This window comes from Candoia aspera, chromosome 6 (genome assembly GCF_035149785.1).
Source record: "Candoia aspera isolate rCanAsp1 chromosome 6, rCanAsp1.hap2, whole genome shotgun sequence".
Taxonomy (NCBI): domain Eukaryota; kingdom Metazoa; phylum Chordata; class Lepidosauria; order Squamata; family Boidae; genus Candoia; species Candoia aspera.
Genome location: NC_086158.1, coordinates 98,551,731 through 98,577,882, shown reverse-complemented (window position 1 = coordinate 98,577,882; position 26,152 = coordinate 98,551,731). Strand labels below are relative to the sequence as shown.

Genomic DNA, 26,152 nt, shown 5'->3' with positions numbered 1-26,152 from the left:
GGAAAACAGGGACCTTCAACCCTCTGCTCCAATCTGGCAGTTATTTGGTTTTGGAAGCCTAGATATGATAACCCCAGCTTTCTTTTCCTTTTTCTTTCTCAGGTACTGAAAACTTTCATACAGAAAAATGTTTATGAATTTGCTATAAAACTGGAATTGGCAGAGGGCTTTCCCTCTGTCAGCCCCATTAATTTTAGGGAAAGAAATTCTAGAAAAAAACTCCTTTTGATGCTCTTGAATCTGACAGAAGGTGCTTTAGGGCAACACTCATGCATAAGTCCTCCACTGAGTTTTTTTTAAACTCAGAAGAACGTGTTATGATTCAAGAAAGCAACAGGAAATGCAAAAGAGCACAAAAGAGAAAATTAATTGCTAGGATGGGTGGTGTGCATTCTGTGGAACTGATGAAAAAGGACATCTCCCACAAATTTGAGGGACGTGGAATGCAGACAACCTTTACTATCCTACTTTATAAAGTGCCAAAGCCATCATTTGAGAAAGTGCACTTTACCGCTTCCTCCTCCTTTCTCAACGGTTAAGAAAATGTAAACCTATGGTGTTTCAAAAATACTTGGAAATTATTGCTCAGAGCTGACCCTCACATACTGTAAGGCTTTAAAAAAAAATCAGGAGGGATTTATTAATTTATATATTTGTTTGTTTGTTTGTTTATATATCAAATATGTATTGCACCCAATTTTCAATTACTCTGGGCCGCTTACAACAACTAAGTCAAGGATTTTAAAACCAGTTTTTAATAATAATAATATAATATAAAATTAATAAATAAGATACAGTGAGAGCCATTGACCAGACAAGGACAGAGCAAAGGGTCTTCACTCCCTTTCACCAGAGGCCTGGATGAAGACCCCAGTCTTCTCGGCCCTTGGAAACCCCAGTAGGGTGAAGGCCATCCAGATCCTGAGGGGAACCTCATTCCAGAGGGCAGGTGCTGCTACAGAGAAGCCACGTTTCCAGGGTCCTGACAGATGGCATTGTTTAACTGAAGGAACCTGGAACGTGCCAACCCTGCAGGATTGAATCGCCCAGGCACCTTGTAACCAGGTCCTGTGCCATGGGGGGCTTTATAGCTAATGACTAGTACCTTGAATCATGCCCAAAAGTTAAAATATTCATAACAGCTATATATGTGAAAAGTTCTACTTTAAATTCTTAGGCTGTCCAGGTCTCCATACACTTTTTTATTTTTTTATACATTTAAATTAATAAACATTATCAAGGAACTAAATTAACATAACTCAACTTCCAAATTCACTGGGGGATGCTTTTCCAACCACGTCTATTACTGAGTGGCCAGAGCAAGTCACAGCTGTTCCTCTCCTCATTATCAGCAATGGGAAGCAATGTGAATGCCAAACTTCTAATGGGTTAAACTCTGCTTTTTTTTTTTTAAATCCCAGCTTGAGTGGGATAGTCAAAAGTTGAAGGTGAAGACTTCTGCCTCTAACTAGAAAATATCTTCATGGGCAACCCGGGTGTCAAAGAGACATTTTCCTCAGGGGTCCATGGGGATCTGTTGCATTGAACTCTGCCACCAAAACCCCAGTGCTTACTGTGTAACTCTGCTCATTCATTCATTCATTCATTCATTCATTCATTCATTCATTCATTCATTCTACAAATTTATTCACCACCCATCTCACCCCTATGGGGTGACTCTGGGTGGCTATGCCATCTCCACTTCCTTTTTTTTTTTTTACATTATTATATTCTTATCTTATGTGTTTGTGTGACTTTGGTGGCCCTTCTTTGGAGGTTATGCCTTAGCTACAGCTGTGAATAGGACTGGTATCAGTCAGGCCATGGGAAGTTTAACTTTTCTTACCTTCTTTATAAGCCACTGAGAATCATCGGATTGTGGTGGGGTAGAAGTTGGATGAATAAATAACCAACATAATATTTCACACAGTGTGCAAACTGAATAGAAAATTATTATTTGCCACTTCTAAATGAAGAGCTGGCTTTTGCTTATGTAAATGCATTGCCATTACTAAAAGGGTTTTCAAGCACATCTTCCTCCCAACAGAATATGTTACCTTTTCAGCCCAAGATAATAGAACAGCACTTTGTGGAAAACATAACTTGCCCAGCCTATAGCAGCTACCGCCTCTCTCCCTCTCTTTCTCCTTTGACTAACACCAGTACACCTGCTATGTGCAGCCCAAGTAAACTCCCATCCCATGGGAGCAGGTTCCTTATGTGTGTGAAATAATGTGCACATAATTGTATGAAATTACAGGCCAAACTAAGATTATCCAAATACATTTCACAAACAGTAAGGCCAGATGTTGATTACTATGTATTTGTTTTCATAATGAGACTGTACAACTGCAGCCATATGGTGGATCAGCCTCTCAAGTGCACAGATGAACAGTCTTCAATTAACTGTAGCCTTCCACAGGGCTAGTATTCATACAGCAGATTCAAAATAAAATTGGAAGGCAGCTATGGCAGTTCTGCTCTAGATTACAGAACCAAGATGGGTGGGGCTTGTTTATCGTCTAGGAAGGACCTTTTGTCATCCCTCTTTGTGACTCCAATATGCTGATCACAGAAACCCTCTAAGGATATTGCCTCCTGCCAGATACTCTTTTCTTTGAAATTCAGATTTTAGACAATAGAATGGGAAAATGCTCTTACCGTATGGGATTGTCCATCCTATTGACGGTGAGAAATGCTGCTAGATTAGCAGTATAAGATGAACACACAATAAGTGTGAAGAGCCACCAACTACCCATTACAATCCTCATTGCCATGGAATTGACTGTAGACTCACCACCTAAAGGAAGAAAGAAAGAAAACTCTTGGAAGCCCATATCTAAAGAATTCATTTAATAAATGGCCCAGGATCCCTTATACCAGTGTTTCTCAACCTTGGCAGCTTGAAGATGTGTGGACTTCAACTCCCAGCAAGGCTGGCTGGGGAATTCTGGGAGTTGAAGTCTTCACATCTTCAAGCTGCCAAGGCTGAGAAACACTACTTTATACTATCTCTTCATCTTCTCTCTCTAATCTATTTGCTTATTTGATTTTTTTTTTAAGCAATCTATCATTTGCTCTGCTGTGCTCACATGACACACTGCCACAAACTATCTAGCCTAGCATCTTGGGCAAATCCAACCTGCACAATTGCTTTATGATTCAGCATGGCAAACAAACCCAGAAAAATACACCATCATTAAGCTGACCATGGAAAGCAGACTGATTGATGATGTGCCATCAAGTCATTTTCGACTCTGAGCAACCACATACAGTAAATAGATTTTCTCCATGATCTATCCCTAATCTGGTCTTTCAGGACTTCCAATGGTGCACTCATCATGCTGTAACTGAGTCACGCAAAACCAACTGTTCTCAAATTCTGGGATGCCCCAAATAAGTAAGTAAGTAAGTAAGTAAGTAAGTAAGTAAGTAAGTAAGTAAGTAAGTAAGTAAGTATTTTTAAACCATGACCCAGATTCCAGAGGTTGGAAAGTCTTCTGTAGATGCAAACAATTCACACAGAACCAAGTTCCTAGTGGGAGAGTTCATGTCTGAATGCTTTGTCAAATTAAAAAGCAAAAACAAAATCCTATATGTGGAAAACCTGCATTCCTAGAAGAAAAATGGGCTTTAAAGCCTTCCAGGACTTACTAGTATTTAAGAGTCGGAAGGCACTTTTAAACATTGCATGGACCAGCAACTTTGATTCAGCTAATTCAAAGGGTTTTTCAGACTGCTCTGAAAAACTCACATGTTAAATGATTCATACTGAAACCAAATCAAGAGCCTTTTTATAAATTTCAGAGAAATTTCAGTTTCAACCATGTGATTCCCTCAAAAATCCTCAGATGCTTAGGAGAAACCTCCCAAATTTGCTCTGAGTTTCATTAAGTAGGTTATACTGTACCCAGAGAAGTTAGAACTCACTGAAACCTTGATACTGTTTTTTTTCTGAAACTTTCTTGGTTTCCCATCCTATTTTGAAATATTTTACCCTAGAGAGGTCTATAAATTAATTTCAAATTCAGCCTGGCAGTTTTCTAGACTCAAAGAAAAGGTATTGCTGAATAGATGTTTCCTTGTGGCATAAAAATTGTCACTTAGTGAGGCCAAATGGTCATGTGGAACCATGATTCGTGGTAAGCAGCAGAGACAGAAACTGAACAGAAGAAAGAAGAATAGTGCAAAATTTTGTCCAGTTACGTTATTTCTTTTCACTACGATGTAAAAATGAACTTGAAAATGATGGTTTTGACTATCCGCTGCTAATTTTTAAAAACTTTTTTTAATGTTTTATGAATTCTTATTTTGCGGGGAATGGTGCCTAAATTATTGTGCTTGTCCTGTAAAAGCATATTTGCTATCCAAGTGATCTTTGATTACTCCACAGACAGGTGCACTGTATAATGTAAATTGCTTTCTGTTTTATATTTCTGAAATGCACAAGGCAACCACATCAACTGTGTAACAGGTGAAGTTTCTCATTAAAAGTTTAGCATTTCGCTGCTTCTTCTGAAAACTTAATAGCATTGCAAATTGCATCCTACAGAGTACAATTAAGAGTTAAAAAGTGGGGATAGACACCTTGAGTAGTTTTTCGTATTAGCACTAATGCTGTTCTGTTTCATTTTCAATAATGTATTCTCAGTGAATCGTGCTTCTGATGTTGCAAGCTGAAGGAGTGATGGTATCTCTTTGGTAGCATGTGGAAAGAAGTGTGGATATGAAGGTGAAAAAATATTTACCAACTATTTTACCTCTGGTGCAGGATGGTGGTTATCCCAAAATAGAGTATTCTAGGCATAGACAGGATCCAGATTGAGATCCATAGGATTAAAAGCTCTTCTGCTCCCTGCTATGTCAACCATCAATGTTATGGGTGCCTGTCTCTGCATATGAGTAAACACAAAGGCCCATTGGGCTGAAAAAACCAAGCAAAAATAACCTCCTATTTCTTGGAGGTTATTTGGCAAAGTCTAACATGGATAGAGAACTACAGTAGCTGTTCTGTTTTTTGTTCCCCATAATTTACTCTTACCCATCCACAAAGAGGAGCAAGTAAGATCCAGTCATGGTTGAACAATTTCAGCTTTACGTTGGGGCAGAGAGAATTAATATCTGCTTTTCTCTCCCTTTGAAAATATTGGGATTGAAATGTGCTTAACTGTAGCTGGATCATTCCTGTTATTTTAGTGGAATAATCTCCAATAAACCTTTTAACACATACTCATACCGCATCAGAACTGCCTGCTGAGAAATGATAAGATGGGATCACCATTTCTTTTTTTTAAAAAAGGCTTCTCAGCTTCTAGAGCCATCTAGGTGGCTGCTTTTCAAAAAGAAATGCCCAACTAGATGGAATTTGGCCTGGTCCCACAAGATAATATTACGCACTTCTAAGCATGTTTCTTTCTTTCTTTTTTTCTCTGCATGATGAAATGTTTCCTGCTATAGCAGACTATGAATATAGCTCCCTCTCAGTGGTCACTGAGACTGAAAATAGGCATAATATTTAAACTGTGAATGGCCTACAGCAAGTAGGAAGTTCAGAGGATGGATAACCATAAGAACACAACAATAGTGCTATGGTCAGTCCAGCAGTCTGTTTCTCACATTCTGGGATGCTCCCAAGTAGGAGATGGAGAATGTTCTTCTGCCATTGTTCCCCTGCAGCTGATATCTGGAGGCCTGAATCTTCAAGCCCAACAGCCCTTAAGAGGCTTGTCCTCCATGAATTTGTCCAATCTTCTTTTAAAGCCATCCAAGAGAGTGCCCATTATCACAGGTTGTGGCAATGGATCCCACAGGACAATTGTACTGTGGGAAGCAGGGCTTTATTTTGTCTGCTCTAAATCTCCTTCCAGCTAAACTGGATGGTCCTTGTCCTAGAGTTTTCTGAGTTCTGTTACATCCTCCTTCAGATACAGTGTGGACGCAGTATTTCAGATGTAGATGTAGCACAGATCAACATCTTTCAATTGCTGAATATTCATCTAAGGACTGTTTGCAAGACTCCTCTAGCTTTAACTTGCCACCATTTCTGTATAGGAACATACAGAAACAGCAGTAAGATTACTTTTAACTGGACTTGTCACATTCCTTCACGCTGCATTTCCACCCCCAAAAAGCTATAGGCCAGCATTAGCATCTGAGTTCCACAACTTCAACGTGAAGTGGTACAATCAGCATACACCCTACACCTGATGGTTCTCCTGATCAACTCGTCAGTTTGACCTCAGATGTGGAAACTGAGGAGACCCTACATCAGAAACTCAGTTGGATTTTACAGGGTTATTCCCATAACATGGAACTAGAGTTAGAAAGATTGATTCAGAATATATTTAAGCATTTTAATCTTATCCTATGAAAATCCATGTACTTCAACCCTTAAAACAAAAATTAAGAGAAACTATCACCACAGAAGACAATATATTAAAATATGCAAGTGTGCAGCCTTTACATGGTTAATAACAGTAGAATTTCTCCTGTGGCAGTAACCCCCATCTTGTACAGATTTTTACCAGTCATTTTTCTGGTAAGCTTGAAAGATCAAGGACCTATTGCATGTGCTTCTTAAAACAGAACAGAAAAACAACCACAGCAATAACAACAACCACTCTATGAATGAGATAATTTGACAAGCATGTCACGATACAAAAGTATGAAGTGCATATTTCGTGTGTGTGTGTGTGCCTGTGTGCCTGGGTGTTTTGAATTAGTGGCCTCAAGATGGTGATGGGTGATCAATTCTGAATCTATGTTCTCTGTTTTATTCTATTTTATTTTATCTTTAAACTTGCTATTTTCATTTTTATATACTCTTAATTTACTTTTCATAAACTGTGACACCTGGGAGGTCATCTATCTGCTCCAGCTACAACTCAATAAAGTATAAAACAGGACTCAAGACTGGGGAAAAGGAAGAGGAGGCAGTGTCTACGCTCCACAACACAGACATCACCCAAGCCTTTGAAACAGCAGAAAATGGAGGAACATTCAATAAACAGACAACTTCAGTAAGTAACTCTGACCCTACTTACTCTCCCGATAGACATGACACTTATAACTCCCATAACTCTTAGGAGTGGGATCTACAGACAGAAATGGAAAGTCAACAGTTTATAGAACTTTCTTCTTTCCTGGTAGAGGATACCCCCCTTCCCCAGACTGCTGCTGTTTGTTCGGCAGCTGCACTGCTTATGCAAGATGGGGACGATATGAACTTAAAAAGGGAGAATGCAGTAGACTTCATAACTAGGCAATGCAAACGGTGATCTTGATCTTCAGACTTTTGACTTCAGTCAAAAATGAGGTTGACCTAATAAAGGAGTCCTTTGTAAAGTATACTGACACTCACCCAAATTAAAAACAAACAAACAAACAAACAAACAAACAGCAGAAGCTGTAAAGACACCTGCTGCTCACACCCACCAGCAACAAGCAGCTAACAGGGAATTTATTTATTTATGTATTTATTTATTTATTTTATCCACCACCCAATCTCATTCGACGATGACTCTGGGCGGTTTATGATAAATAAAAGAATAGAAATTCATTATACAATATAAATACGAATAAATATAAAATGTAAAGTATAAAATATAAAATATGAAGTCCAAAATGGCCTTAATGGAATTTACCAGGGCCGCATCACGGTACCTCCACGACCGACTATCAAATAATTTAGAGCTGACCCCACTCCTGAATCTACTAGGAGAGAAAGGAATAACTGTGCAGGGCTTAAATCTCAAGCAGAAAAAGGGAAGAGACAAGATAAGGGCAGTTATTACTGACAGACCAATCACATCCCTCTGCAGATTTCCAACAACAGAGTGAACAGGGGGCAATGGGACTTCAACAAGGCCGTTTATTCTATACTTGAGCAAGCTGCTCTGCTGCGAAAGCTCTTTGATAGGTCTACTATAGAGCAAATGGCTGCCATTGAGAAGAGGCTGCATGTAAACATTTAAGCAGTCTACTGTCCCTAGCAGGCTTTTCAAAATGGAAGCCCTACCTGAGCACCTTCTCAATATTCCCAGGACGTGTCTTCTCTTCAGAGAAAGCTACCCTGCTTTCCCAAGAGGGTATTACCACTTTAAAATCTAAGTGTAACCATTTGAATCCAGATAACCTCAGGAATGTTTCACCAGCAGTGACCTTGAGAAAGAAGAGCTCTATCAACAAACTGCATTATCTACAGCTAGAGAGTTTGCCGAGGACTCACTGGAAGTAAAGTCAATTGACTCATTTGGTGCATTGCCAGAGTCAGAGCAAGCGGACACCATGCAGATTAAGAGAAATTCATGGTGACAATACACTCCACAGCAAAACCATTAATTAATCTGGTCCTATGTGTTCTTCAAATCAGCCTAAAAGGCATACTCAAATGTCCTCCCCTCCCCAGAACTGTAATGCACCCCTCGAGCTAGTTGCTTGTCTGTGGCCTTGCATTTTGTTCTGCAAGTGAAACATCAGGTAGAGAATGACCATCAGAATGGTTTCTGCCAGACAGCAAATGAGTACCTTGCTGAACAAAGGCTCCGTACACAATCCATATGGCACTGTGAAGCGTGGAAGAAGTGCAGGCTCCAGACTGAGAGGAATTCTGAGCTCTGACAGCTTGGATTCGGTTCAGCACGAAGATGAGGACACCTACTACAGGGATCGCAGCTGCTATGCAAGTCCACACAGCAAAATCAAAGGGGGCAAAGAGGGAGAAGATGTTGATCTTCTCTTCCGGTTTCTTGATTAAGATTCCTACAGAATAATCCATATAGCGCTTGCTGAAGTCAACCACACTCTCTCGTTCTGGTGTGATGGTGATGGCGGAGATGGCTAGGTCAGCTCTCTGTAAAGTCAAGAGAAGGAGTGGTGAAACCTCTTGCTGGTTTATTCAACTGTCCAATAGAGGGATAAGGAGGAGTTGACTCTGCTGCAAAGTATATTATGATAATGGCATGAAAATGTCCACCTCCAGCAACCATTAGGCTTTCCTTCAAAAACATATGGCATGGCATGGTATGAACATAGCTTATTCCATCAAGCCTGGGGAACCTTTAGACATGTGGGAAAAGGCCTCCCATGGGTCTGCCTATCTTGCTACACAATGAGATGAGGAGATCTGCCTCAAGGGACTCTATGGTGGGGAAATACAGGGAGGGAAGGGGTCTCCTTTGAAATCACATTTGCCCCTCTGGTAGGTTCAGCTTGTCTAGCATGTAGAATGGGTTCTGTCATAATTACTGCTGGTTTCTCAGTGCACAAGAGATAGGTAGCATAGAAGGTAATGCCACCTGTGGGCCAAGTCATGCTTGCTCAACCACTAACAGTGGGGCTCCTTCCCTGTTGGCTACGTCCTTCTAAATCTGGCCAGAAATGATTCCAAACATGGAAGACTTATTTCAGAAATGCCACAGACTCCGTGGCGTAGGAAGGCAAAATAATTTCTGACCTTATTTTCTTTTCTGTTTTTCCTTCTGAGTTGAAAGGGTTTAGCTATTAAAAGCCAATCAAGTAATGCAGCACAATTGCCAAAGCAATTTTCAGATTGTACCTCTTAAGACTGCTTTGTCTGAAGGCTGTGCCATTAAAAATAGCTTCCTTGTGCAAAGAAAAGTAGCGCATGAGGCAGAGGATTAATTCAGAACACTTCTCTCTGTTGCGGTACTTTTTTGGGTAAGTGGCAGAGAAGAGATTTTGAGGAAAACTCAACCATGCAAATGTCCACCCTCAGTCTGAATGGGGAACCTCACAGGGAAAATGTACTGCAAGGTTTTTCTAAAAACAGAATGACTTTTCACTCAAAGCCTTCCTTACATATGGACACTGGGATTTAAAGAGATGGGGTGCACTGGATGGAATATTTGAGTTTGACCCTTGGCCACTTATCAAATCTGTGTGTGAAACTCCCTTCAGTGCCTGCAGCAGCATCCCCCACAGGAAATGCAGTTTTAGGAACACAGGTCTGAATCTCAGTTGGGCATTCAGTTCCTTAGACCTGATCAAAATATTCCAGTGAAGTAGAAAAAACATTAAAATTAAAACAACGACGCACAAAGTCCTAGACCAGGGTTTCTCCACCAGGGTTCCGTGGCACCCTCTGGTTCCATGAGAGGTCACTAGGGGTTCCCTGGGAGATCACGATTTATTTTTAAAATAATTTCAAATTTGGGCAGCTTCACATCAAACAGGCAAGTTTCCTTCTTTATTTCTAGTTTAAGAACACGGTTAGTGCATCTATACAGGCATACCCATGAAACGAATAGAATAATTTTGTAACTTATGACCTCTATTTAAGCCTGAATGGGCAGGGGTTCCCTGAGGCCTGAGAAATATTTCATGGGTTCCTCCAGGGTCAAAGGTTGAGAAAGGCTGTCCAAGATGAACTCTTGCCTGCTAACGTATTTCCATTTACTCCCTTTCTGCTGTATTGATTCATGAAGGGGATTGTGATAAGAAAGGACTAAAAAGAAGAGGCAACTTACATCATGACAGATTTGCAGTGCTGACAAGGGAGAGGTCAAGATGATGGCTGTGCCACCCAGTTAAAGCCCCCACTTTTTTTTTTTTTACCTGCAACCCATATAAAATGCTTTGAATACATGCTCCTGCCTGTCATCTTGATTTTGACAGCCCCTCTTCCCATATGAGTGTAGAATTAATTATATAGGAGATTATGTATGAAATGGAATAGGAATAAAATGTAAAGCACTATTCCATGTGCCCATTGAACCGCTGGGGTTTGCAGAAAACTCAATGTGAGTTTTACAGCAAAACCCTCTGGAAAATATACATGCAGATCTGCAATGGCCTGAAAGAGGGCTATTGCACATGGCCCTCTTTCAGGCCATTGCAAATGAAAAATATGAATGTTTCATCGTAGTAGTGCAATCATTAGCTGTTTTCTGATCTGGTGTTTTGCTTTCAGATTTGCATGTTAAACTTTCTTGCAGAGAAGTGCTGGGTAATAGGGAAAGCAATGTGCTGTACAATGGCTGAGCAAATGGTTTGGGAATGACCACTTTACTGAACATTAATGTCTATAGTTAGCTTCTATTATTGGAACAGTACTGGAGAACATTTCCTTCTATTCCTATGGCGATGTCCAGCTCTGTCAGAAATGAACTATTTGCAGCAAAATGCAGTCCAGCATCTGTACTCTTTAGGATTTCTCGGCTGGAATATTTCCTGCCCTATTTTCGTAGCATATACTTACAAGTCAATTTCACCGTCTCTGACTCAGATGTGACTCAATCACTTTGTGATTTATTTTCTATAATTTTTAAAGCCTGTTTTTTTTAAAAAAAACAAAAACAAAACACGAACAAACAATGTCTTCTTCCTTGAAAAACCATTCAACTGATCGTTATAAAATAGTTTTACAATGAAAAGAAAAAAAAATGCCTGAAAGATACTTTGCAACAAAGAGGAATGTTTTTCATAAGAAAACCACAGCAAAAATTACTCCATTAAGCATGCAATGAAAATTCACATTCTGCAATTTTCTGCATATAGTTTGTCTCAGCACAAATATGCTTTCATCTATAGCCACTAAACATTTCCTAAAACCAAAGTATAAGTTAAATGTTCCTTCTCAGATGAGACACTTAATGCTGAAATAACACTCAGAAAACTTATTGGGGTGAGGAAGAGAGAGATTACTACAAATTTATTGAGAGGAAAATATAACCAAAATATGGAGGTTTGGGTGTAATATAATATCAGAGAAAGTGATTTTGATCACAGGTTCTTCCTGAGGACTTCTTCATAGTTTCATTTCTACTGTGTCCATACTGATATTAGTAATGCTACGTTCCAGTGACCAGTTCCTTAACTGCAATAGTTAATTGGGAATGTTTTATTTTTAGGACAGGCAAGAGGGTTCAATGTAGATGAAAAAAAATCTAATGTCCCTCCCTTAAGAAAAACAGAATTCAGCTATTATGGGGCATACCTTGTTAATCAGTTCTCCAATCATGCCATTCCAGGAGCTGTTATGGAGCTGTTGTCCATATTTGCCATCAGGAGACTGATAGATCTCATACTTGAAGCCCAAATTCTTGGAAAGTGCGTCCAGGACATCAATGGAGAAGCCCTTATAGCGTTTCGGTTGCCCAAGTATATTCTCAGCCACCATAACGAATGGTTCTTCCTGAGAACAAAGCAAGGTTGGAGCTGATCTTTAAAGGAGACTTAAAACATGACAAACCAAAGACAGTGGACTCATAATATTGAAGGCCCTTCAACAAGCCACGTTGCCAAGTCTGGAAAACAGAAGTTTCATATTTTGTTTTTGTTTTTAAAAAGGAGTTCTAGACTAAAAGTGAGAATTCCGTTGCTGGTCCTTCTATTTTTCATAGTTATTGCTAATCCAGGGAGGAATCTTAAAGTGACTACACCTAAGGCATGTTTAGACTTAATGATGCATGGTGGCTACAAGAACACAGAGATTCCCACAATATTGCTTTCAAAATGACACAGAGATAGGTGCTCACTTGCCAGACAATTGATTTTATTGTCACTGCAATCTCTGCACATTGGAAGTGACATCATCTTTGGATGGGTCAGCTCATCTTCTGGCTGGAGGAGAGATATGATCATGACCTTTAACAACTTGAGAGGGAAAAAAGAATAAAAGATGGAGGAGCACCTATCCTAAAAAATCTCAGGAAAGCTCCTAAATCACCTTAATAAACTATGAACTAAGGGAAGAGAGGGAAAAAAAAACAAAACAAAGAGCAACAGAGGAGGGAAGCTTGCATCCATCACATGGCTGACTACAATTTGCTGTCAGCTTGGGTTTGACATAGCAAATAAACCATCATCATGACTATACAGTTCTGATAAAGCAGGAAAACACATGGAGGTCATGGTGGGGTTCAACATACCAAGTCATTTCTAAACTGGGTGTAGTAGATGCAAGTCTAGAAGTTTAAAAACTGAAGACATGAGCAAAACACCCTCCCCTTCTATCCAGGTCCTTCTGAGAATGTAATGAGCAACAAAGGTTGCTCACCGTTTTTTCCAACAAATGTTCACTTTTATTATTGGAGCCATTCTTTATTTCAGGAGCGCCTGCGACTGGTAAGACACTGGACCCAATTCTAATTATTTGAGCTCCAGTTCTGGGGATCAGAGAGCTTCCAGGAAATTGATCAGAAAAATTCAGGGACTGCATAGCAACTTTGCTTTATGGGCAAACCTCACAAATAGGCTGGCATACAAATGAAAATTACGTAATAAAATGGCAAAAAAAGATATGGATGCCAGCTAGGTATCCTCTCCCTGTGAACAAGATTATTCTTGAGAAACTCTGAGGGTCTTCTGGGAGACAATGAAGCCAATTCAGCTACAACATCTGTAGGTAACATATACTCCTGACTGTGCTTTGCTTTTTTCCACTTGTAGCAAAAACTCAATCACTAGACTAAAAGTGATTATTTGCGTTTTTTGTGCAGCCCTTCCTCTCTTTTAATCAATGTCCAGGAATAGGACAAAACACAGAGAAATATAAGGAGATTTGATGAGCTATTGGAAATTCAGAAACAGGGTCTCCATCTCTGAATGTGGAAATCTGGGGAGAGAAAACAAGTCCTGCATAAATTTGTCTCATCTTTATTTAAAGATGGCAGACATTTGTAACATAATTATGCTAATATTGACTGTAACTATTGTGACAATGTCTTACCTATTTCGCTGGGCTTAAAGGACACATTAGAAGGATTGACCAAATAAGATACAGTATTTCAATACCAGGTTTATAGTTTGAAATGTGTAACACTCATGTGATTCAGCTCAAGTCCCACCTGCCATTTTCAAATGAGCAAGAAGAAAGCTTGCTTGCAGCTGAATGGAATCTCACAGAACTCATCCCATAACTGAAGGGGTCAGATGCTTGCTCAAGGAGTGGACAGGACTATTTCACTGCATGACACAAAGGACAGAATGACATCCCTCCACCATTTTGTTTATGGAAACCAATTCAAGTGAGAAGTGAATCCTCCTTCAAAGCATCATGTCTGAAGGCTTAAGGGGTAAAAGAGAGGCTGACTTTATCAATGAGTCAGATATACAATGATAAGACCATGGTCTCCAAGATGGCTCAGGAGCAGACACTTATAAGTCAGTTATTAGACATATTCAGAAGACACTCCAGAAATGCTGGGAAATGTCTGTAGAGGATGAGCATCTGCTGAAATTATTTCTTTACACCACTATAACTACAAGGACTAATGCTGCAATTGCATTCAGTCCCCCTGCTTTCACACTTCCTTAAGTTTTATGACCAGCAGATCCTTAGCAAAAATGAACCCCAAAGAAAGGAAGTCCACACTGTGCCACCAGCCACGGATGGGGTCATCAGTGGTCAAAGATCATGCTTCTCTGGTTTGCTTCGTAATGTTCATTTTTTGTTCCAGTATTTTAAATTGTAAATTGCTCTAGGCATCTTGGAATAGGAGTGGAACATAAATCCAGCAATAAATAGGTGATATATGCATATATTGGACACAACCATCACAAGATCTAGTTTTAATCAAATAGCTGGTAAAAAAAAAGGGAGGGAGGAGGGGATGACTTTCTGTGAGTCCCACCTTGAAAAAGCCACAATACATCAATCTACAAATGACAAGACTAGTCAAAATCTTTTAAAAACTGTTTTAAAATATTTTTTTTAAAGATACTAGCAAGTATAGTTTTTGATCATTTTGCTTCCTCTGTTCAAACATGGTCATACCAAGACAGTCACCACTTTCAGTGTTAATCCTTGCAAGTCACTGCCCAAACGGCGTTCCTGCAGACTCCCATTCAGCCCCTTCTTTGAGTCCCACGTTGCCAACTGCAAATGGAAATAAGACTGGAATGAGAGGGAAGTAAGATAGATAGATAGACAGACAGACAGACAGAGAGTATCTGTATTATATACAAAATAAGTACAAAAAAGGAACAGGTCAGAGAATTAAAGAACATCCCAGAAGTCTCAGCAACAGAATTAAGAACTTTGAGCTCTAATCTTGGTGACTCATAGTTAAGTGACTGAGTTATGGAGAGACACCAATTATATATTAACAGGACCCATCAGAGGTTCTGATAAATATTCTGTGGCCACGGTATGCAAATATGCAGAAAACCCATGTAGTTTTGTTGCCAATACAAAAGCGAGATTAGAATTGCCTTGTAGCCTTATTAACCAGATATTACTATGCTTAGCTTTTTAGAAATCACCTAGTTTCCACCAGGAGCTACCACCTACAGTAATACTGCTACTATAGGGCAAGTGAAGTTCTGTTCCTGGTGACCACATGACCACATCCATGAAGCTTTCCTGAAAATTTCACATAAGTGGCTTGACACTGACTTCTTCTGGGATGTTTTTTTTTTTTTTTTTTAAGTCCAAGTCTATCCCACCATCATGATATTCCATGGTGATTTCCTACAGAAGTCCCTGGCTCAGCTTCTGAGCCAAGATAGGGTCAGTGAGGTGCTGTTTACCTACAATTTTAAGGGGTCAAAATACATAAAAGCATTGCACTACTCCCTACCTTTATCACAGTGGCATGTTATTTGCTATTGATCACCTTCAAGTGCCTTGCATCTGCAAAACACCTTTTACTGATAGGACTCCATTTCCCTTTTTTTTTTTTTTTTTTTTTGTTCCTATAAAAAATGCATTTGTTCATTTTAAGGCAGTGTCTCATTACTCCATCAAAGCTGATTGGAAACCTCTGTAGCATTCATCTGGGTTCACCGTGTAACACATGCCTTGTGCCACAAACACTCCCAAGGTAATGCCATGCTGCTGTGCTGAAAATTATAGAATCAAAGAACTGAAAGGGAAATAAATTGGAAACCATAACTATATAACCCGAGGGAAATTTTGATACAGGAATAGAATCATACAGTAGGAAAGACCATGAAATCGAATGCCTCACTGTGGAAAACAGCCCACAGGATTACCTCCATTTCTTCAGGCACAGGATGAAAAAGAGGGTGGGGGAATAAAAACAAAAATCCATGCTGAACTAGCTTCAGAAATTAAGTCTGGGGCTAGTCAGAGTATTAAGGGACCAGGCAGCCTTGTTCAATGAACCTGAACCTAGGATTAGGATATAAGAATATACTTAGCAAGTTTGGGCTGGAATTACTCTTGTCTTGTCCTCATTTTTCACATTTGGCTGTATTTGATCCTTTTAGATACTTGAAATTAAAACCAGAATCAGGGGCAGACTGTGGGATAATAGCAACACTGAATTACTCAGCCTTTTTTCAGTCCCTACAATTGACTGTTGAGATTGGATCACATCTGGATCTCTGACCATAGGAGGTAAAATGGCCACGTGTGTCAGCAGGCAGAAGAAAGAGGAAGGGCGTACAGGGGAAGCAAGAATCATGATGACAAACCTCTCTGCTCATCAGTGGTCTTCAAATGCATCAGGCCGCCAAATGACCTGTGGAAACAAATCCTGCCAGATGGGTCTCAATTTGGCACTCAGGAGCATGGGATGTTGTTCTGGTTTTGAGCAGAGAAGAACAGTAGAGCAGGGAGGACTGTGGACTTTATGATTCCAGCTTGGAAGACCTTTGCCAGTATTTCTACAATCCTGCCCCTTGCCCTCTCCTCCATCTCTAATGGCTCCCTCCACAAAGTCGTCTCCTTCTCCTCCTCCTTCCTTTTTATCTTCATTCCTCCACCATCCCACCATTAACTGACCTTTCTTCTAATCCTATCCCTCTAAGACCCATCCAGAGATTCCAAACCTCATTTGTGTTATTGATGCTTCTGACTGCTGCAGCTCCCTTCATGGATTGGAAAGTTTAGCAGACCTTGGGAACACAGAGGATGCAGCAAGACAGTTGAAGGAGGAAGCAGGACCATTGGAGAAGAGTGCAGAGGAGTGGAGAGAATGTATGAGAAAGAAACTCAAAGTACCTCAACTTCAATTATACTAGGTATAAGTTGTATGGGATAAGAGCTGTGGGACACTTTAAAGATTCTGTCACATTATCCTCCTAGCAAGAACCATCTTTTCTGAAATCCAAGTACTTCTTGTTTCCAGCCTCACTTTACCCCTACTGCTACTTCTGGTCTCTTCTTCTCTCCTAGCCCAACCTTTGCAGGCCGTAGATCACAAAAGGTGAATTTCTACTTCATCTGTGGGGTCATGCCACTCACTCTACCTGGGCCAAGCAACTTCTGCACTTGGCCACCTTGCTATATGGAGGGTACTGCCAACTTTCCTGAGGCTGTTAGCATTATAACCCTCTTTAGAAGGGTGCTGAGACAATAGAAAAACTCTATAGTGCCAGGTATGCTTGCCACATGCTCACATGCAGATGCCTATTTGAAGGAAGACATGAGGGACTATATGCTCCATCCTGGTTCAACAAGAGAGAGGAAGACTGTCAAGTGTGACAGTCCTGTTCACAAGAGAACAATGTGGGAGACCCATGTGCCCCTCTGTGGACCTCTGTGCTGATGGAGTTTAAAGGAGAAATTGAACCCTCATGCTAGATGCCTGGAAAAGAAAGATAGACCCCTGGGGATGTCAAGTTTGCAGGACCAATTTTCATGTGCTTGCCCACCGTTGGTTTTTTGGTGTTCTCTGAGCTCGGTTGTTTGTCTGCAGACACGTTCTGTAGGGCAAGCTACTATATATACTGTAAATAGCCAGCAATCTCCTCTCCTATATACTGCTGGAAAACAACCGAGCTCAGAGAACACCAAGAACTCAACTGTTCAATCCTGACCTATGTATATTCCTTACTATTGGTTGCCAATCCCTGATGTGACAAAGGTGGTGCTGGAGTTCTGGACCAGAAGGAGGTACTCCAAGTAGCTTTCTTATTCTTCTATTTCACAAATCATTTCTCTTGAACTACCAAGTATGCACTATTTTTATTTTAAAGAAATGTGGGTGGCTGCTGGAATGAATCCATTCTCCTCCCATCTCTTTCTTAACAAAACTGATGAGCATGTTGCCAAAAGTTTCAGCTGCTTCTGCTTTATTTTCCCAACATAACCTCAAATTGTGCATATTCTCTTTTCTTCCAGGCAATATGGAATTCAACTCTAAGACAGATACAGTTGCAGGCAGTTGATCCTCACAAAGTTCCCCTGAACGGCAGAAGTTACTTAAGATGCTACATGATAAGCCAAGCATATGAAATATATGTAGAAACACAGAAAAGTGTGGGCCTCATAAAACTTCATACCACAGTAATGGTTCTCAGCTAACACAATGAGAGCAAGGATTTGCCATTTGTACCAAACAATTATACTGCACCAACTAAACTCAAGTTAGCAAGGAACACAGAGGGTCTTCTTCAGATTTTTTTTCCCCATCGCAGTTGCTTCCACCTTTCTTACTCTCATGCAATGTACATCCAAATAATATGTTACAGTCTTCACCTTTCTGAGAACTTTTTATTCCATGAGGCAAGAATGATAACTTTCAGCATCTGTCATATGCTTCGTTAACCCTCAATGCATTGCCCTAAAACTTCAATACATCTTCCTAAAAATTTCTTCAATTTAAAAATGTATCAGCTTTCCCAATCATCAAGGAATGATCGAGTTCCTTCAATATCCAAATTTTAAATTATCCGAGCATACTTGAGTTGCACCCTAATTCATTTCAATTCAACAGTTGACCAGTATGTACTGCATCAGTTGGAACTCATCCATATTTTATGCTAAGAAGATTGTTATACCAGCAAATTTATATATAACCTTTGATATTTTGTATTTGCTTAGTAGTAGGAAGATGATCCTGTTTCATTAGAATTAATTTCATGCAATACTGTAGATAAGGAACTGTTTTTTTTGTTCTGAAATAACATTCAGAATGCTGATTTTGACTCACCTTCTCAACTTTCCCTCCCAAATCCCAGGCTGAAAACATTGAATAATAACAACAACAACAACAACAACAACAACAACAATAATAATGTGTAATTCCATGAAAAACAAAAGTTGCCTCTTATCTGTAAAGAAAGAAAAAACTGACTTTGCTTCCTGAAGAACTCCAGTGGGGAACTGGTGCCTATTAGGAGTGTTACTCATATAAATCCTTCATCTTATGATCAGCAAGGAGGAAGGTATAAATAAACCATATATCACAGAAAACACCACCAGTCTCTTGTGACCTCCTTCAAGGAGATTGAACTACAGAGAACACTGGGAACCTCTGAAATGTTTTACTATTTGGATGTTCAGTTCGATATAAATCCATCAAGTATTACCATCGGTATTAGCACTTTGATCTGTCAGAGGATTTACACACCACAAAACATAGCGTCCACTAAAACATCTGCAACCAGTTTTGTTGAATCTTTCCCCTAACATGCAGGAACTCTGAGAATGGAGGAAGAACAACTTCTGCTTGAAGCTCTTACTGTTCCCATCTTTTGCTTCTGTATTTTTTTAACCTGTGATGCATGGTCAATACCTAATTTAGAATATGCACATAAATGCACTTTCTTGGAAGGAAGTCAGTAGGATTTCTGAGCAGCCATGCAAGGGATTGAACAGTGTTTTTGATCCATCAGCTGCTTGATCATGTACAGTGATCATGAAGTAGGGTCTACCATAAAATACTGTCATGAGCACTGATGGTGAGCAGGAGGGGGCCCCTATCCAGGGGGGCAAATGCATGCGTAGCTTAGAGGCTTTGAGCTGTCATTCAAAGAGACCCAGAACAGACCCACCTTGACTTTTGGGGTTTATCTGTCTGGGCTTTCCCACGCTCCTTCAGTTTGGTAGGATTTTCTGTCTAATGTAGCAGTAATAAAACACTGGAGACCTACTTCTCGTCTCAGCGTGGTTCCTGCTTGTTAGGACAAATACTTTCTTAAGCTAATGGGTGTGGGTAAGAGTATGAGAGAGAGGGAAGGAGGGAGGGAGGGTATAAGGAAGAGAGAAACATTGATGGGATCAGACTAGGGGTCTGAGCTAGGAGTAGCTGAGAAATTGTTTTAGAGGGATTTTATTGGAATACTATTGTATATTTATTGTTTTGTATTGCAAACCACCCAGAGTCCCTCCAGTCGGAGGAGATGGGCGGTGACAAATTTGATAAATAAATAAATAAAATAAATAATCCATGGGATTACAAAAATTCACAAACCTCTCCAGTGGATCAGCATTGGAAAGAGAGACATCTATATCACTAGGCATAAGGGTGAAGGGAAGCTTAAGACTAATGTGTATTGGTTAGATTACTGAAAGTGTTAATTATACCTAAAGCAGGAATTCATAAGAAAATGTTTTGAAGCCAATTACATACCCATATTTGTTGGTGCATGAAAAGAACCCCAGAGCATCTCCATGGCTCTCCCGTCATAGTGCCCCTTGTTGTTTCCAAAATGAAAACACCAGTTCAGAGGCCAAAATAAAATGTCCATTAGATTATTCTCTTCAACCACATTATCTACTGCCCCCTTGTCCTTATCTCGTGCAAATAAACCTTGAGCATCAGAAGCCCTTAAATTTAATGTTATTTTTTTTCCCTCTTGAAAAAAGGGAATAATTCCTAACTTTAAAAAAAAATAAGGACCCAGTCCTTAAAAGTTGTTGAACTTGAATAAAAGCTAAATCAATTCCACTCTAGGACCAGAATTTCGTAAAGGAGTGCTGGAACTCAGCAAGCTTAAGCAAAATTTTCTATTATGTTTCATTCATTCAAAAGAAAGAAAAGAGCTACAATTTGCTTCTTGTATATAAAAACAGTTTGAGGTCTCAAGAGGAGGAGATTTTCTCAAATGCATTTGTATTGTTTACCCTTATTTCACACCAGCCAGCAAACAAAACAAAACAGACAAAACAGAAAAAAAACTTTTTTGTAGGCAGCAGAAACATTGTTCAGTCTGTGTTTAAAAAATACAGATAAGGTTAATAAGTGAGATATGAAATAAAACCTTTTACTTTTTTTAAAAAAATCTTCAAGCCACCAACCATCCCATTTCTTCGTAAATGTGTTGACTTTCATCTGTGCTAGTAAACAGTGTGTGGCTTGTAGATCAATGAATTTGTGGGCAGATAGACCTGTTTTTGACAACTGGTCTGTTAAGATCACTGCCTGAAAAACTAATTTCTGGCTTGGTTACATGAAATGAGTAAGCCCTGTGGCAATTTGATAAGATTGCTGTAGTCCTTGTTCTTTTCAGATATTAGGTATCTTGGGTTTTCCCAAGATTTCTGAAGCCAGAGATAGCTTCTAAATCAGATGATGACAAACTACTGTTCTTGCAAATGGCAGAATGAATTCCATAAACATCCAGGATCCAGAAAATACATTTGCCAGGACACAGCAATATTGCTCTTAATTCCTGCATTCTCAAACGATGACTCTCAACTTTCTTAGACTATAATCCCAACTATTTTCTGAAAGCCATGTCACGTTATGCTTTGTTCTGAATGCTATTATATTTTATTGCATCTCATTGTATCTTTATTTTATTTATGTTTCACTCTTTAGATTGTTGAGGAGTTTTTAATTATGCTATGTTATACACCCAGAGTCATGTTTTTGTGACATGGGCTGCTATATAAATATGCTAAATAAATAATGATATTTTACCATAAGGAAACTTTATATTATTTGCAGAGATTTCTATAAGCTCCTTGCAGGAGTATGGAGGCATATGGTAGTGAAAAGAGAGGTGGTCAGGGTATTCAGGTCAAAGTGAGAATTGCATGTGCTGGAAAAGCCATTTTCAGCAAGACACAGTGATGATTAAGATCTGTATTCCCATTCCATAGTCTGCATTCAGCTGGTGAACTGTATGAGAAAAAGAGATCCTGGAGTAGAACCAATTTCCTAAATTTTTAACAGAAATAAGTGACATAGATGATGCACTGGTGCTGAATCTCCTCAGGGTAACCTTGTTTTGGATTTTCCTCGGGGAAAGGAAAGGTTAATAATATTAAAAAGAGAATGTTTAATAGCTTATCCAATTTATCTGTGTTCATTTTACCCTTTTACATCAGGGATGCATGGCTTATGTCAGTGTATGATATGCACCAGCTTCTCTGCGACACATAGAAGTCTGCATCCCCAGAGTGGGTAGAGCCAGGAACTAAAGTGGATTTGGTTTTGAAATCTGGGCCTTAAGGCTCTGAAAGACTTAAAACATCCATTTTGTCCCGCAAAATCCACCCAGCTCCAAATTATGAAAAACAAAACAAAACAAAATACCACACTGATCTAATTTTAATGGCTCCCACTTTGTGGGATTAAAAGATTTGTGTCTGGGGGATCATAGAAAAGACTACAAATCATACTTGTTATACCTGTATTTTGCATGATTCAGAATAAGAAAGACACCAATTAGATTAATCAGGTTTAAACAATGCATTCTCTCGGTAAGCTGTCTTGTTTTTTTCCAGTTGCCAGCTCAAGAAAAATCCTTCCTTCTAGGATATACCAGAACTAGTTATTGGAAATTTTCTTCTAAATCCCAATACAGAAAATGTAAGAGAAACAATCCAGCTTGCTTTAGGAATTCCTGCATTTGTGACTGAAGTGATACATCATTTCAATAGATTTACTTTTAAACCTACATTGGTATTCCTTCCTTCCTTCCTTCCTTCCTTCCTTCCTTCCATCCATCCATCCATCCATCCATCCATCCCAATTCTCCTAAGTGGAATTTCACCATTTTGAGGACTGCCATAATTTATATGTAGTAGCTAATGCAGAAACAGTTCTTTGGTATAGTTCTGGACTGGTTATGCCCAGAGTTGGGCAACACTTAAATTTAATTAAATAAAAATAAATCAATTAATCTCAGGTGATCTGGAACACACTGAGCTAGATTCCTCCTTCTATCACTGTGATGGCCACTCTGAAGCCACATGGTTCTTCTTCAAAGCCATACAAATGACAGGATAGGGTCATTCATTAGATCAGCTAGATCTGGAGGTCTGAGTAGATTCAATCAGTTTGATTAGGAGGATTAGATTATTCTTATAGGCCTATGTGACATCTGTTGACATGTTGTTGTACAAAATTATGGTGTCATACAAACCTCCAAGACAGAATATTGGAAGCACAAACATTAAATAGTTGATTATGTAATGAATACATTATTTGAGGAAAAAAAATATTGCCTAGAATAGGAATCTAGAGAGAGAGAAAAAACAAAAACAAAAGATATATGGAGGAATAATACGCTGGTACCTAAGTTTCAATAATAGGTTCATGAATAATATTATTCATGAAACCTTAATCCAAATAATAACCAACTGAAGAACCTGCAAAGGGCATAATTTTTCAAGAAGAAAGTGAACTCATTGCTTAAATGTCCAAGGATATGCATCTCCAGACACTGTAATGCAAACGTGCACAAATGAATGAGACCAAAATCCCTGTTTCAACAGCTGCATTAAGGGTTGCATTGTTGGAAGGAAGTACTTGAATCAGAGTACAGGGTCAGAGATTGACGTGCCAGGAGAACATAAGAACGGCCCTGCAGGTCTGGCCAAAGGCTTATTGATTTCTTCATTCTCTTCCCACAGAGATAACCAGGCGTCAGTAAGGAAGTCAATAAGCAGGGAACAAATACAATAGTACTCTTCTTCCCATGATCCCCAGTCACAGGTATTAAAAGGCCTATCATTACCTCCATCACTGGGAGTTAGATGTAGCCATCAACACAAGCAGCCATTAAGCTGCCTATACCTTCTCTGAAGTTGCTGAATCCTTTTACAGCCATCCAAGTTTATCTCCATCACTACAACTTGTGAGAGCATCTTCCACAAATCAACTCTATACTGTATTAAGAAGTCCTTTGGGTTATATGACCTGAATCTCCTACTGCCCAACTCTACCAGATAACTTCAGTGCTAGCATTTTGAGAAAAGGTGAAACTTTTCTACCAAACCACTTTCTCTACACCATGTTTACTTTTTATAAAATTTCTATCACATCCTCTTCCAGGCATAATTTCTATAAATTTGAACTATCTGTAGATATCACAGACATTTAGATCTAGCTCCTCAACTTTTTTTTTTTCCTTCATCTTTCTCCACTCTTTAATTTCCTTTTTAAGACACGGTGGCCAGAATTGTACACAATATTTTAGCTGTGGCTGCCACAAAGTACAGTTTTTGTGCATTGAGCTTGTATATGGTTGAAAATCATGCTTTCCAAGAAAAGAATATCTAAAGTCCCCTCTTTATTTCACCCCACTTCCAAGATAGGGCTTGCTATAATGGTGATCAAAATATAAGACTATTATATGGAAAGGGAAGTTAACTATCCATAGTTAAGAAGCCACAGATTAGTTACTCCAAATGAAAGGAAAATAGAGAGAAATAGCAAAAACAAAACAAAATAGATATATTGAACAATTAACGGTCACCAGAAGAAAAGAAGAGAAATGACACACTGTGGGTGAGATATTAATTTACCATCTTTTGTTAAGATGACACAATACTCATATTCATATATTTAATTTGGGGGCAGAGAATGTTATATTTCGAGGTAGCATTAGCCTTCCAAATTGAATATATTAGTAAGTTCATGGTAAGAAGAAAAATCAAGGATAGGAAATAGAGGGCAAACAGTTAGTTTTCTTCAAGATAGAATGACATGTAATACCAGAGCTTCATCTAATCAACTTCAGAATAAGAAAGATCCCTGCAGCACATTAACAGGAATATACTCATGCCCAACAAGTTGCTCATAGAAACTAGTGCTGTGTTACTCATGAGCAATAACTGATCCAGCTTAACTTAGGACTCATATGCAGATGTTTGCTCATGAAACCTGTTACTTAGGTAAATTAGGTGATGCGTTTAATTGGCCCTATGAGAAGCAGAATCATACTATGGAAAGAAGTTGCATGAGATGCAAAAGAGGTAAAGAGACACAGAAATACATATTTATAATAAAAGTGTACTACAATGTTCCTCATTCGCAAAAGAATTCTATTGATTGGCTTTACATTAGAACCCACCTATCCTATATTGATTTTCCAAGCTTATATTTAATTTCCAAAGGTAGACAGGTAAATGAATATTATCTTGAAGGTCTATGTCTGGGCACCTAGAATTCAATTATACTCAGAGAAGCATGGTAGATAAGCTACTCCCTTATATCAGGCTAATAAAACTTGTGACCCAACAAGTCAAAGCAAGAGAATCAAAGTCATGGGGTGGACGGTGAGGAGCATCACTATATCAAGCCCCCCCCCCTTTTTTTTGGGACAATCTCTGGCAGGAGCAGAAAACAAAATGGAAGGAACCAAAGAGATTTATTGAGCCAACACAAATTATGAGCAGGGTGAGCTTCCATTGTGGGTCACGGGCTTGCTTTAATTCTTGCCGTGAGGAAGGCGACATTACGTGCCATCACAATCCTGCTGGCATCTCCAAGGGAGATAATTGGGGTTGGCTCATAAGTGCTTGGAGAGGTCACCTCAGCTTGTCTTAGGTGACATCCAATATACACTGATTAGAAGCAGCATTCAAGCAGAGGTAAGCACAAGTTGTTAAAATTAGACCTAGAGAGTTATAAATATGTCATGTACAACTGTGTAGAAATAAATTGCTTCAATTAATGTAGCCTTCAAAGGAAGCATGCCAGCAAAATGCTGATGAGAATAAAACAGAAGAAATTAGAGAAGGGCATTGGCAGTTCTCCTAGTACGGGCTCCCTGACAAAGGAGGGATCGTAATCAGAAAGGAAAAAAAATGGTTTCACTGAATTGCTCATATAGCAGTGACAACAATCAGAGGGTCACAAAAGGGGGTAGCCATTTCCCACAAGATACAAAACTAAAGAGATGGCTTATAATTAGGAAAAAAGCCAACATGATGGGTGAAGTGAGGGTGAAGAGAGAAACTATATAGAGAAGAACCTCTAGGCCAGTGTTTCTCAAACTTGGCAACTTTAAGGTGTGTGGACTTCAACTCCCAGAATTCCCCAGCCAGCATGCTGGGACTCTGGGTGTTGAAGTCCACATATCTTGCCCCCCACATAAAGGGGGCAAAATACACTTCTCTAAGGAATCTCAGCGGAACTTTCTGGAAAGGTCTACTGTGAAGATCCTCCCCCTAAGTAAAGCCTCTATCAAAAACCATGGGTTTTGCCTGAATGTAATTCTTGGTGCCTACTGAAATATCATCAAGTATTGGCTAAATTCACTC

The 26,152-nt window shown here is 39.3% G+C and overlaps 1 protein-coding gene across 1 annotated transcript in view; it reads right to left on the bottom strand.

Annotated features, from left to right (window-relative positions):
- GRID1 (glutamate ionotropic receptor delta type subunit 1) overlaps positions 1–26,152 on the bottom strand; it is a 133,357-nt gene that overhangs the window by 46,669 nt on the left and 60,536 nt on the right. The window contains exons 5-8 of the mRNA XM_063307747.1: positions 14,738–14,839; positions 11,957–12,154; positions 8,527–8,851; positions 2,662–2,800 (exon numbers count right to left, since the gene is read on the bottom strand). Of these exons, the coding sequence (XP_063163817.1) occupies positions 2,662–2,800; positions 8,527–8,851; positions 11,957–12,154; positions 14,738–14,839 (764 nt within the window). The remainder of the gene's footprint in view (positions 1–2,661; positions 2,801–8,526; positions 8,852–11,956; positions 12,155–14,737; positions 14,840–26,152) is intronic.